Source organism: Cervus elaphus, chromosome 15 (genome assembly GCF_910594005.1).
Source record: "Cervus elaphus chromosome 15, mCerEla1.1, whole genome shotgun sequence".
NCBI lineage: Eukaryota > Metazoa > Chordata > Mammalia > Artiodactyla > Cervidae > Cervus > Cervus elaphus.
In genome coordinates, this window is record NC_057829.1 from 7,364,155 (window position 1) to 7,376,684 (window position 12,530).

Here is a 12,530-nt window from a genome sequence, read left to right on the forward strand (position 1 = left end):
CCTCAGGGCAACACACCACAGCAAGCAGCCCCGGGCCGCAACAAATACCTAACACAGTCACAAGTAAACAAACAAAGGAGCCAGATCAAGGCTGGGGGAGGCTGAGACAGGCTGACTGCCCTGAAGCAGAGGCAGTAGTAATACCAACAGTAGTGGCCCTATGAGCCGTAGCAGTGGTCCAGACCTCTAAGTCACATTGTGATGGGAGGAAACAGGTACTGAGCACTGACAAAGTGCCAGGCAAATATGCACGTGCAGCCTGGCACCCTTGCTTTTTCCTTTTTTTCTAATAGAATTTTATTTAAAAGAATTTTTTATTGGCCATGCTGTGGCTTACAGGATCTTAGTTCCCTTACCAGGAATTGAATCCAGGCCTTCTTCAGTGGAAGCACAGATTCTTAACCACTGGAACACCAGGGAATTGACAGTACCCTTGATTTCTCATCACATAACTTCTATGAGTGAATCCCCAAGCCTCAGTTTCCTCATCAGTAAATTGCAGTAATAATGCTTCCTTCTTTTGGAAGGCAAAGAGATTATGTAGCCATCTTCCCAAACAAAGTGCCTGCAACCTATCGATAACGCTCATTAGCAGGAAACTATTACTCTCATTATTACAAGAGACAGATCATCACCCTCATTTCCAGTTGAAAGAACTGATTCCCAGAGAGCTTTAATCATGAAGCCAAAGTCACTTGGCTCAGCAGGAGAGGTGGGCCCCAAACCCAGTCCACTTACAGTCCACATGTGGCCGTGGCGGCCTCTTGGGGGAATTTGCTGTCTTGTTCTCAGCCATTAATTCCTGCTGACTGTAATTTTATTGAACATGAATTAGTTGGTTGTGAATACAGATGATCCAAGTAAAGATGCGTTACTGATCAATATTCAGTGTCTGTGTCCAGGGGAAACACCAGGAAAGGAAGATAAAAAACAATACAAGGTGTGCCGTCAGACAGGAGAGATGCCATCAACCTGGCTGGAAGTCCCTTTCAAGACACAACTCCTCCCGGAGCCCAGGGGCAGTCCCCTTCTGCTTTCCAGCAGGCCCTGTGCACTTACCCTCCCTCTGCCTGAACCGGCCTCCCCTCCCTCCCGGCCGGACAGGTTTTCTCACTTCAATTGCAAGGACTCTACCTCAGAAGGCTTCCTCCACAGAAAAATATCCCCCTCTGGGAGGCCTCCTCCTCCTCCTCTTCCTCCTCCTCCTCAGGATAACCTCCTCCTCCTCCTCTTCCTCTTCTTCCTCCTCCCCTTCCTCCTCCTCAGGAAAACCTCCTTCTCCTCCTCTTCTTTCCCAGGAAGGCTTCCCCTTCTCCCTCCTCCTCCTTTTCCTCAGGAAGGCCTCCCCCTCCTTCTTTTCTTCCTCCTCAGGAAGGCCTCCTCCTCCTCTTCCTCCCCCACCTCCTCCTCCTCCGGAAGGCTTTCCCCTTCTCCTCTTCCTCCTCAGGAAGGCCTTCCCCTTTGCCTCTTCCTTCTCAGGAAGGCCTTCCCCTTTGCCTCTTCCTTCTCCTCATGAAAGCCTCCTCCTCCTCCCCTCCTCCTCCCCACGAAGGCCTCCTCCTCCCCACGAAGGCCTCCTCCTCCCCCTCTTCCTCCCTCTCCTCAGGAAGGCCTCCTCCTCTTCCCCCTCCTCCTCCTCAGGAAGGCCTTCCCCTTCTCCTTTTCCTCCTCAGGAAGGCCTCCTCCTCCTCCTCCCCTTCCTCCTCCTCAGGAAGGCCTCCTCTTCCTCCTCAGGAAGGCCTCCCCCTTCTCCTCCTTCTCCTCAGGAAGGCCTCTTCCTCCTCCTCAGGAATCCTTCCCCTCCCCCTCCTCAGATTATCCAGTTATCAGTGTCCCTGCAATTCTCTGTCCTCAGTTCTGAACCAAAAACTTAAACTTACTACCTTGTACTGGATTACCTATTCATTGTATGGGTCTCTTTCCCACTAAGCTGAAACTTCCTTCAAAGAATGAAGGGAGCATTGCTCCTATTCACACTTCCAGGGACACAGAGCAGGATCAGGGGAGATATCTGTGGAGTAAATGAAGTCATCTTGTCCACCATCCTGTGCTTGAGTTCCACCAAGAGTTGTATTTTCTATTTTGGTTTTATATGTACCACATGCTGGGGCTTTCCTGCCTCCCCTTAGAAGACACACCACACAAGCTAATAAATATCCTTTGCTGGCTGCCTTCCACCACTGGAGCCTGTCTGCCATCCACACAGAGACAGCCACAGTAGGGGGACCACCTTATCCTCTGCATCCAAGGCAAAACAAAATGATTCAACACTTCCAAAACAAGCACGCAAGATGCAAATGGTTTCAAAAAATAGACGCCAAACCAAATTGAACACAAATACCAAGGGAAGAAAAGCAGACAAACAGAAAGAGCTACATGGAAGTCTAGGCATACCCAGGGCAGGTTTAATTAGCTCTGCCCTGCAGACTTTTTCTGACACACACACAGGTGTCCTATACAAAAAGGAGGCCTTCTAGTATCCCTAGAACTCTGCAGATGCTTCCAGATACTTCCAAAATGTCTAGATTCCCCACACATGTACTCTTTGTGAGAGCAGCAAGAAGGTTCACCAAAGGTGTGAGATAGTCTGTGACTGGAGGATTGCCAAACATTTATTAAGCACCTACTATGTGCCAGGCATGTGCCAGGTGTTGTCGCCTACCTACCTACTGACCTGATTGCATTCATTTCCCAAAATCCTCTGAGGTAGATTGTTAGTTCTGTTCTACAGTTGAGGAAACTGAGGCTCAGTGTTTATGATTTATACACTGCAAAGGGGGAGTCTTGATCCCCCGAGCTGTCCGATTCTTAGTTTAATATACTTCCCATTATCCACAGACATCTATGTGCAAATGTTAATTAAGAAACCAAACCTGGGCTGTGCTAGGTCATCCATGGGAACAGTAGGCTCAAGGCTCACCCGGCAGTAGCCCCAAGGGACTTGGGGGAGGGAACCCCCATTTTTACTCCTTGAAGGCCAACCCTAGGCCTGGCTGGAGGGGGGGGGACCTCTGCCTAGCAAGTCACCCTTGACCTCTGCACTACCTCTGAGGTCACAGTGCCCAGCTCCGGAGGCCTCGCCATTCATGCCCAGCCTGATTCCGAGTGCCCCCTGGGAGGTGTCCTGCCCAAGGTGGTGGTCCAGCCTGGGGGAGGTACCCCACAACTAGAGAGCAGGGCCGACCTGTTTGACTTAATCAATGAAGACAGAGCCACTTCCCATGAAGATCCCATGAACAAGAAGACACTTCCAGCTTCTCCAAGGGAAACAAATATCCAACTCTTCCCCTCCCCAACTTGCTTATACCCCTGGGCAAGATCCTCGGGAAGGCTTGAAAATGCAATGGGGAATGGCTACCCACTCCAGTATTCTTGCCTGGAGAATCCTATGGACAGAGGAGTCTGGCGGGCTACAGGCCACTGGGTCGAAAAGAGTAGGACACGATTGAGCGACTAACACGTTCACTTTTTTTCACCCCCGCCCCAGAGGTAGCACATGCACTAAATTCAGGTGTAGGTCACTCATACCAAGTCTTTCTTAAAATTGGGAAGGGGGAAGGGAGAGACAGCCATGTGCAGGAAAAAAAACCCAAAAATCCCAACAATCTTCTAAAGGTAGGAAATGAGAAATAGTTAAGTATTAAGAAATATATAGAATATACAAAATTGTAAGTTGCAGGTTAGTGCAAAGTGATGTTCTGAAAAGCATGGCTTTTGGTTCCAACAGCTGAGATGCCATTCCTGCTTCTCCACCTACCATTGCAGGTCTTGGACAAGTCCATCCACCGTTCTGGGCCTGAGTCCTCCTCTCTAGTGGGGGCAATGGTACCAGGATGACTATTGGCAGGTGCCCTGCCAGCCTCCTCTCCCTCTGATTCTCTCTCTCCTTGTAACAAACAAGAGCTCGGGAGGGAATACAGGGTCCTCAGAAACCATCACACAGAGGTCCCGGCTCCCAGCTCCAGTCACAGGGGAAGAGCAGAAGCCAGGTTTGCACTGGGATCCTTAGTTCAGGCTCTAGAACGAGAGGTCTGCTTTCCTCAACCCGCCGACGGGCCCTCCGCAGCCCTCACCGGGCCTAAGGAGACTCAGCCAGTCCGCCTCGGCCTCCCGGGAGGAGGAGTTGGGGGCTGAGGCTGTGTCTCTCTGCGTTTCCTCCTTCCCCCATAGAAAGGCAAGGTCCTCTTTACTCCAGCTCAGTGCCCGCTGGGTCTGAGTAAGGTTGCTCCCCGGAGCCGCTATGGGTCTCTGCCTCAGGTCCCCTGAGTAGGGGGAAAGCAACGTTTTCCAGGCTGCTGGTGGCTTTTCGCTCACCTGCTGGCCCTGCCACGGAGCGGGGCATCGCTTGGCTTGTGGGCTGAGGAAGGCTCGGAGCGCTGGGCGGGATGTCTCCGCCTGCGGCAGCCAGCCTTCTCTAAGCTACGCCTCTGGTCTGCCTGGGGGCGGGATGGGGTGAGCCGGGGTGATGCTTCCAACCCAGGGGACTCCGGACAGGCCTCGAAGGAGCTGAAGTGCTGGACAGGAGGCAGCCGGGTGGGCAGCCCGCAGTCCCCTCCCTGCAGCCTCTCGGGGCAGCCGGGTGAGCGAGCCTCCACCTCCGGAGGCGCGCGGCGCTGCCCCAGGGGCACAGGTAACAGGGAGCGAGGATCCCCGCTCCAGGCCCCGCCGCCCCGGTCCGTTACCTTCCACTTTGGTGAGGGTCAGGACCGGACTGTTGCAGGCGCTGAGCGGGGCCACCCGGGCCGAGTGCTTCTTCATGATGAGCCGTCAGCCTCCTTGAGCGCCACCGCCGATCGCCTACATCCTGGGGCCGGCTGGAGCGCGCCTCGCGGGCCCGTTGGCCTCCTCCGGGGAGGAGCGCGAGCTGCTGGCCGCCCCGGCCCTGCCTCCCGGGGCCGCCGGCCGGGCTCCCGTCGCCGCGCAGGGCTCACTGCGGCGGCCGCCCCGCGGAGCGCATGGTCGCCGGCCGCTCACCCACTCCGCACCCGCGTGCACAGCCTCCCGCTCCGAGGTTGCCGCAAACTCCAACGTCACGTACAAGTGCACTCCCCGCTCCCACCCCGCGGGCTCACCTGCTCCGCCCCCGCCCAGTCCCGCAGCCCGGCTTCCTCCCACGGAGCTCGGCCCCGAGGGTTGCCTACGGTCGGGGCGCCGAGCCGGCCCGCAGCTCCCCGGCAGCCCCTGTCCTTTGCTGAGACCAGCGCACGGGCGGCGAGGCCTTGAGAACTTAGCCTTAGAGGTTCACAAGTTTAAACAGGGAGCTACAGACTTCGGATGGGGAGTTAGCCTCCTCCCTGCGCAAAATCCTGAATTACTGGTTTACAAGAAGAGTCAGAAAAAAGCAAAGTTTTCCCCGGCTGGCATTAACTTCTTTGGAAGTCTGGGGGCACGTTGTTATTCTGCCTGATCCCCTGGACAGCTCTTTTTCCTTTTGAGGACGATGCCAAGTCCAGAGAAGCAAGGCTGCCCCAAGAAAACAAAGGCTTGGGACTTCTGCCCCTGCCCTGGTGCCCCAGTCCTGAGAGGTCCGACTCCCTGGGAAGCAGGGAAGGCTTCCCTGCTGGGCCGAAGTGGCCCAGATCCCAGGTTTCTGCTGCAGCTTTCACCTCTGCAAGCACTGGTCTCACCGCCCCCACTCTGACCCACTGTAAGCTACTGGCCAAGGATGCTTGATGAAAAGCAATGACATCCCTCTTGCATCACTGGCTGGGCGATCCCTGAGTGACTACCCGGTCCCCAGGACGTTTATCTCATGATAGTGCATCATCACAGGTGCCCAGCCATCATCCTTGTGGAAAGGATGCACAGGACTTGTGTGGTCCAGGAACTCTAAGGGGCTTTATGGGCATCTCATTCACGCAGGCCCAGCCATCAGTTTTGGTCTCAGGCTCCACTGGGAATCGGAAGACTCCGTGCTGACTCCAGGTGGGTTTTGTTGTTATTGTTAAGCCCTCACCTCCCACTCTACCTGGTTTCCTGTCACCAAGTGGATGTTCCACTCTATCGTGTCATTTTTATCCCCCATCAGGGTAACTCAGTGGCATGGCAGAGGTGGAGAGGGGTCTGACCACAATCCGGTTTCCCTGGCCTGGAACCTACCGGGTGTGTCTGCTGACATCCACCTTCATGCTCCCAGATCTCTGGTGACATCCACCTTCATGCTCCCAGATCTCTGGTGGAAGTGGTTCCTACCAGTTGCTTTTGTAGGGTTCTTGTTATTCACTTGCCCTCTAGAACTCCCAAAATGAACAGCATGACTGCTGGGTCTCCATAAAAGCCAGGGCTTCCTGGGTTGCTGCCTCATTGCTATAGCAAAGGAAAGGCCCTCTAGTGGTGGCCTTCACACTATGCGCCTCGTCCCCAGGACCCTAAACATGACACCACAGTAAGTCAATAAACCATTCACTTCTTTGTAAAAATTAAGCACGAATAAAACAAACAAACAAAAAGCAAACCCAAGACTCGAAAAATCTCATCTATTAAAGAAGACCTTTCAGCATAATATTCCCATGTGTTGTTTCATCAATCAACATTTGCTATATACACAATAACTAAACAAAATAAACATCACAAATAAAAATTAATAAATAAATGCCATAATTTACCCATTTTATGAGCACTATGTATCAAGTTCTGTGCTAAGTGTTTTACATAAATCACTTCGTTTTCTACTCACAAAAGCTCTGCAAAATTGTTGCTACTTAGTTTTACAAATGGGGAAACTGAAGCTAAGAGAAATGAACTAAAATGTCCCAGGTCATATAGTAACCAGCTGAGAAGGGATTTATTTATTTTTCCATTTATTTTTCAGTGGAGGAAAATTGCTTTACAATGTTATGCTGGTTTCCGCCATACAACAACTTGAATCAGCCTTTTACACATATCCTCTCCCTCTAGAGCCTCCCTCCCCTCGCTGCATCCCCCCTCCCCCGGGTCATCATAGAGCATCAGGCTTGGCTCCCCGTGTGAGAGAGCAAGTTCTCACCAGCCATCTATTTTACACGTGGTACTGTATCTATTTGATGCTACTTTCTCCATTCGGCCCACACTTCCCCCACTGTGTCCACAAGTCCGTTCTCTACATCAGTGTCTCCATTTTTTCCCTTGAGCAACTCTGAACAAATCAAAAGCTTACACTTACAACTGCTATGCTATTCTCTTATGTTACAAAATGTAAAAATTCCATGTAACTATTCCAGTTGAGGTGGGAGACACAGTAATCTGTAATCCATTTCCTTTCATTTGACTGTGGTTTTAGAAGAGCTCATCATGCTCATGCTTGTCTGGACTGTCCAAACTCATTTTGCTGCACAGGTCACAACCAAAATGTCCAATAAGTGTCTGTCTAGCTGATTTTTTAGTTATCTGTGCATGTGTGTGCACAAAGTCACTTCAGCTGTGTCCAACTCTTTGTGATCCCATGGACTGTAGCCCACTAGGCTCCTCCGTCCATGGGATTCTCCAGGCAAGAATACTGGAGTGGGTTGTCATGCCCTTCTCCAGGGGATCTTTCGTGACCCAGGGATCAAACCCACATCTCTATGTCTTCTGTACTGGCAAGCAGGTTCTTTACCCATAGCGCCACCTGGGAAACCCTTTTAGGTATGTATTATCTATTTATTGCAATCTTATGTATAAATCAAATAGATAATTAAATATTACTAAATACCCTTGCCATTAATTTCACTCTAGGATGTTTTGACACCCAAGAGGTCATCACCTCCCCGTGGCTTTCAATTTCTGCTTATCAAAGAGGTGGTATGCACAATGAGGTACCATTACACACCAGTCAGGATGGCTGCTATCCAAAAGTCTACAAGCAATAAATGCTGGAGAGGCTGTGGAGAAAAGGGAACCCTCCTACACTGTTGGTGGGAATGCAAACTAGTACAGCCACTATGGAAAACAGTGTGGAGATTCCTTAAAAAACTGGAAATAGAACTGCCACATGACCCAGCAATCCCACTTCTGGGCATACACACTGAGGAAACCAGATCTGAAAGAGACACATGCACCCCAATGTTCATCGCAGCACTGTTTATAATAGCCAGGACATGGAAGCAACCTAGATGCCCATTAGCAGATGAATGGATAAGGAAGCTGTGGTACATATACACCATGGAATTTTACTCAGCCGTCAAAAAGAATTCATTTGAACCAGTCCTAATGAGATGGATGAAACTGGAACCCCTTATACAGAGTGAAGTAAGCCAGAAAGATAAAGAACATTACAGCATACTAACACATATATATGGAATTTAGAAAGATGGTAACGATAACCCTATATGCAAAACAGAAAAAGAGACACAGATGTACAGAACAGAATTTTGAACTCTGTGGGAGAAGGTGAGGGTGGGATGTTTCAAAAGAACAGCATGTATACTATCTATGGTGAAACAGATCACCAGCCCAGGTGGGATGCATGAGACAAGTGCTCCGGCCTGGTGCACTGGGAAGACCCAGAGGAATCGGGTGGAGAGGGAGATGGGAGGGGGGATCGGGATGGGGAATAAGTGTAAATCTATGGCTGATTCATATCAATGTATGACAAAACCCACTGAAATGTTGTGAAGCAATTAGCCTCCAACTAATAAAAAAAATTAAAAAAAAAAAAAAAAGAGGTGGTATGGTACCAGTCCTCACTTCCTCCCCTTAGTTTTAGGCATTGAGTGTTTTTCTCTATTCAACTCTCTCAGCCTCTGTGCTCCCTCACCTTGTGTTTCAAATAAAAAACAAACTTCCTCCACTCCTTTTAAAGATATTATGTTTATTTATCTTTTTGCCACACCACCAGCTTGCAGGATCTTAGTTCCCTGGCCAGGGATTGAATCCGTGCCCTCTGCAGTAGAAGCTTGATTCTTAAGCACCAGACCCCAGGGAAGCCCCCTCCACTTCTTTTTAAATCAGGAGGCCCTGCTGCTTTCCATAGGAACACGGATACTCCTCAATGCACATCTTTTTTGGGAGTAGGTGTGATGCATGTGTGCTAAGTCGCTTCAGTTGTGTAAACTCTGTGCGATCCCATGGACTCTAGCCTGTCAGGTTCCTCTGTCCATGGGATTCTCCAGGCAAGAATACTGGAGTGGGTTGCCATTTCCTTCTCCAAGGATGATGGGGATGCATATTTAAAAACTCACATACATAAAAGTATTCTAGAAAGTTAACTGTGTACTGGTGTATGAGTATAAACCAGTATCTTAAAAATTGTGACAATTTACAACTCTGTGCTGGAGCTAGGCTATAATGATCTAATTCAGGGATACCTAGAAAATCACCAAGTTTCCCACTCCACACGCAAATCTCAAATTACCAAAAAAAAAAAAAAAGTGCTAATAATTCTTTCAACAACAACAACAAAGAGACATGATCCTTGAAATATCAATGGAAACAACTCTGTATAAACAATATCCAGGCCAGAGGATGGATCACGTGACCTCTCTCCTTCTTTGGAGGGTATATTGTTGATTAGTCACTAAGTCCTGTCTGACTCTTTTGCAACCCCAAGGACTGTAGCCCGGCAGGCTCCTCTGTCCATGGGGTTCTCCAGGCAAGAATACCAGATGGGGTAGCCATTCCCTTCTCCAGGGGATTTTCCCCACCCAAGGGAAAGTCCTCGGGTCTTGAACCCACGTCTCCTGCATTGCAGATTCTTTACCACTGAGCCACCTGGGAAGGCCCTTTGGAGATCATGAGTGGGAGCCAATGACTGAACAATATTATCAGGCATCCACCTGTCTTAAATTTAGTTACAGGGATTAATCCGAAAGCAGATCTGGGATGACATTTTCCAGGTCATATTCATTAACAGATCTCCCTTGCCACCTTCTAAAAATGTATGCTTCACTCATCAAAGTCAAGCATTTCGTCAGCTCTACATCAGAAGGCTGCGGTTCTGACAGAAGCGCGTTCTTTGTCTCTGACCCCTCTCTTGTTCGTGTTTCTGTTTTCCTCAATGCGGTGGAGGGCGTGGGATAGTTAATGGCAGTTTGTGGCAGCCTGGTATGGTGTACTCATGGAGAATAGATAGTCTAGCTTCTCTGCTCTATTTTGTTTTTGTTTTCTCCAGTGTTTATCCTTTTATTTTTTTAACTGGAATATGATTGCTTTGCAGCGTTGCTGCGTTAACATTGTACAGCAGTGTACAATGAAGCAAATCAGCTATATGCATACATATATCCCCCCCTCCTGAATCTCCTCCCAACCCCTCCCAGCCCGCCCCCCGAGGTCATCACGGAGCACCAAGCTGATTTCCCTGTGCTGGACAGCAGGTTCCCCCTAGGGACATATATAGATGCTTTTGAACTGTGGTACTGGAGAAGATTCTTGAGAGTCTCTTGGAATGCAAAGAAATCAAACCAGTCAATCCTAGAGGAAATCAACCCTGAATATTCATTGGAAGGACTGATGCTGAAGCTGAAGCTCCAATACTTAGGCCACCTGATGGAGCTGACTCACTGGAAAAGACCCTGATGCTGGGAAAGATTGAGGGCAGGAGGATAAGGGGATGGCATAGAATGAGATGTTTAGATAGCATCATTGACTCAACGGACATGAATTTGAGCAAATTCATTCACTCTGGAGACAGTGGAGGACAGAGGAGCCTGGTGTGCTATAGTCCACAGGGTCACAAAGAGTCAGACATGACTTAGGGTCAGACATGAAAAACAACAGCAACATCATCAGGAGACATATAAAAGTGTTCATAGTATTAGAGACCCTTGTAGCCACAAACTGTAAATGACCCAAGTCTATCAACAGAGAAGTAAACTGTCATGTATTCATGTAATAGAATACTTTAAGCAATGTAAATAAATGGGGAAAAGCTGGAAAAAAAAGTAGATGGTCTCTGTGTTTGAAGTAAGTTCAGTGAATGGATACGAGGGTAAAAAGCCTTTGATGCAGAATTTACAAATCACAAACCCAATTTTTATACTCCCTGACCTGCCCCTAACAACCTTCTTGCTATCTCCCCACTTCCCACTTGCAAATCAAAGAGAAAAAAGTGAAAGAAGGATCCCAGAGAAGAAAGGAGATGAAACAGCTGGTTTCTCCTACCACCAAGTGGCTATTTTTCAGTTGCAACACACAAGTAGGGGCCTACCCATGGCCCGTTAGGAAGAAAAAGGCTTAAGCCCGGGGTGAATCACCCCCAAGTAGGTGCTATGTAGGGCCTGGCCAATTCCTCAAATTCTGGAGGCCTACCACACTTCCTCCTGGCATGGAACTCCCAGCTCTGGGCTTACATTCAGGTTCCAGCTTCCCTAAATAACTCGTGCTGCCCAAATAACCTAACCCGACTTCTTGAGCAGACTCACGATTCTGCCACCCATAGGAGTCACTGGCCTATTCCTTTGTCTCTGCTGGTGTGGGAATACATATAGGGCCTCCCTGGCGGCTCAGACGGTAAAGAATCCACCTGCAATGCAGAAGACCTGGATTCAATCCCTGGGTTGGAAAGATCTCCTGGAAGAGAATGGCAACTCACTCCAGTATTCTTGCCTGGAGAATTCCAAGGACAAAGGAGCCTAGCGTCCTACAGTCGTGGGGTCACAAAGCGCCAGACACAACTGAAGCGACTAACACTTTCACACAATACTAAGGCATCCAATCTCTTTGGTGGGGTTAAGTTGTACTTATGACTCTCTTGAGCTTCCATGCAAGACAGCATGGAAAATACCTTGAACAATGGCCAAGAGCTTGAGTCTGAACTCCACCCCTGCCAGCTGGAGTGACCAACCTTGAGTAGTCATGCAGCCAGTTTGTCCTCAGTTCCTTAATTTGGGCACAAGAGGGTTTTCAAACTGTTTCCTGGTCTCTGTGCAAAGCAACTCTCCCTTACCTGCTGGGGTTCCATGGTAGATCTGGCTTATAAAAACAGAAAAACAGTTGTCACTGCAAAAAGAAAGGTTTGAAAACCATTGACTGGAGAGTCTCCAAGGTTCTGTTTGGCTTTAAAATCAGTGGTGTGTGAAATTATCTTTTTAGATACAACAATGTCAGTGCCTCCAAAGATCTTAAATGAATCTTATTCTTTGTGAATATCTCCACTCAGTTAAGCAGATTTTTGCTTTAAGTAGTTTTCTTACTTTTTGGACAAAGCTAGAAGTACATTTACATTTGTCAAAATTCATAAAGTTGTATAATACAAAAGAAGAATTGACTATTTGTAAATTACACATCATTTTAAAAATTAGGCATATGTTTTACATACACAAATATATATAACTGATTTTAATATTTAATAAAATATACCTTTTATCATGTTTTGGCTATTCTTTTCCTATTCATTTTGTTCTATTCTGTTCTTTCATTGCCAAAAAAAAAAAAAAAACCCTACTGATTGTGATCAACTCAGTTGGTTTGATTATACTTCACTCATGGGTCATAATCCATGTGATTTGAAAAATATTGTTAACAATAACATTCTTTGTATGCAAAAACATTTACTTAATCTGTTCAAGATAAATAATAAAAATTTAAAATCCAGTCAAGATTTTCAACAGATAGAAAACAGACCACTTCAATTATTT

The 12,530-nt window shown here is 48.2% G+C and overlaps 1 protein-coding gene across 4 annotated transcripts in view; it reads right to left on the reverse strand.

Moving 5' to 3' along the window:
• The window catches only part of SLC35F3 (solute carrier family 35 member F3), a 412,876-nt gene that overhangs the window by 129,554 nt on the left and 270,792 nt on the right, over positions 1-12,530 (reverse strand). Inside the window, exon 1 of one of the 4 annotated variants that reach the window (XM_043926805.1) lies at positions 6,100-6,165. The exons of 1 other annotated variant lie outside the window; for it this stretch is intronic. In XM_043926805.1, coding sequence (XP_043782740.1) covers positions 6,100-6,118 — 19 coding nt within the window. In that variant the 5' untranslated portion in view covers positions 6,119-6,165. Of the gene's footprint in view, positions 1-3,757; positions 4,132-4,682; positions 5,028-6,099; positions 6,166-12,530 lie in introns of those variants that run through there. 2 more of the 4 variants (XM_043926803.1, XM_043926804.1) reach the window with 2 other exon arrangements.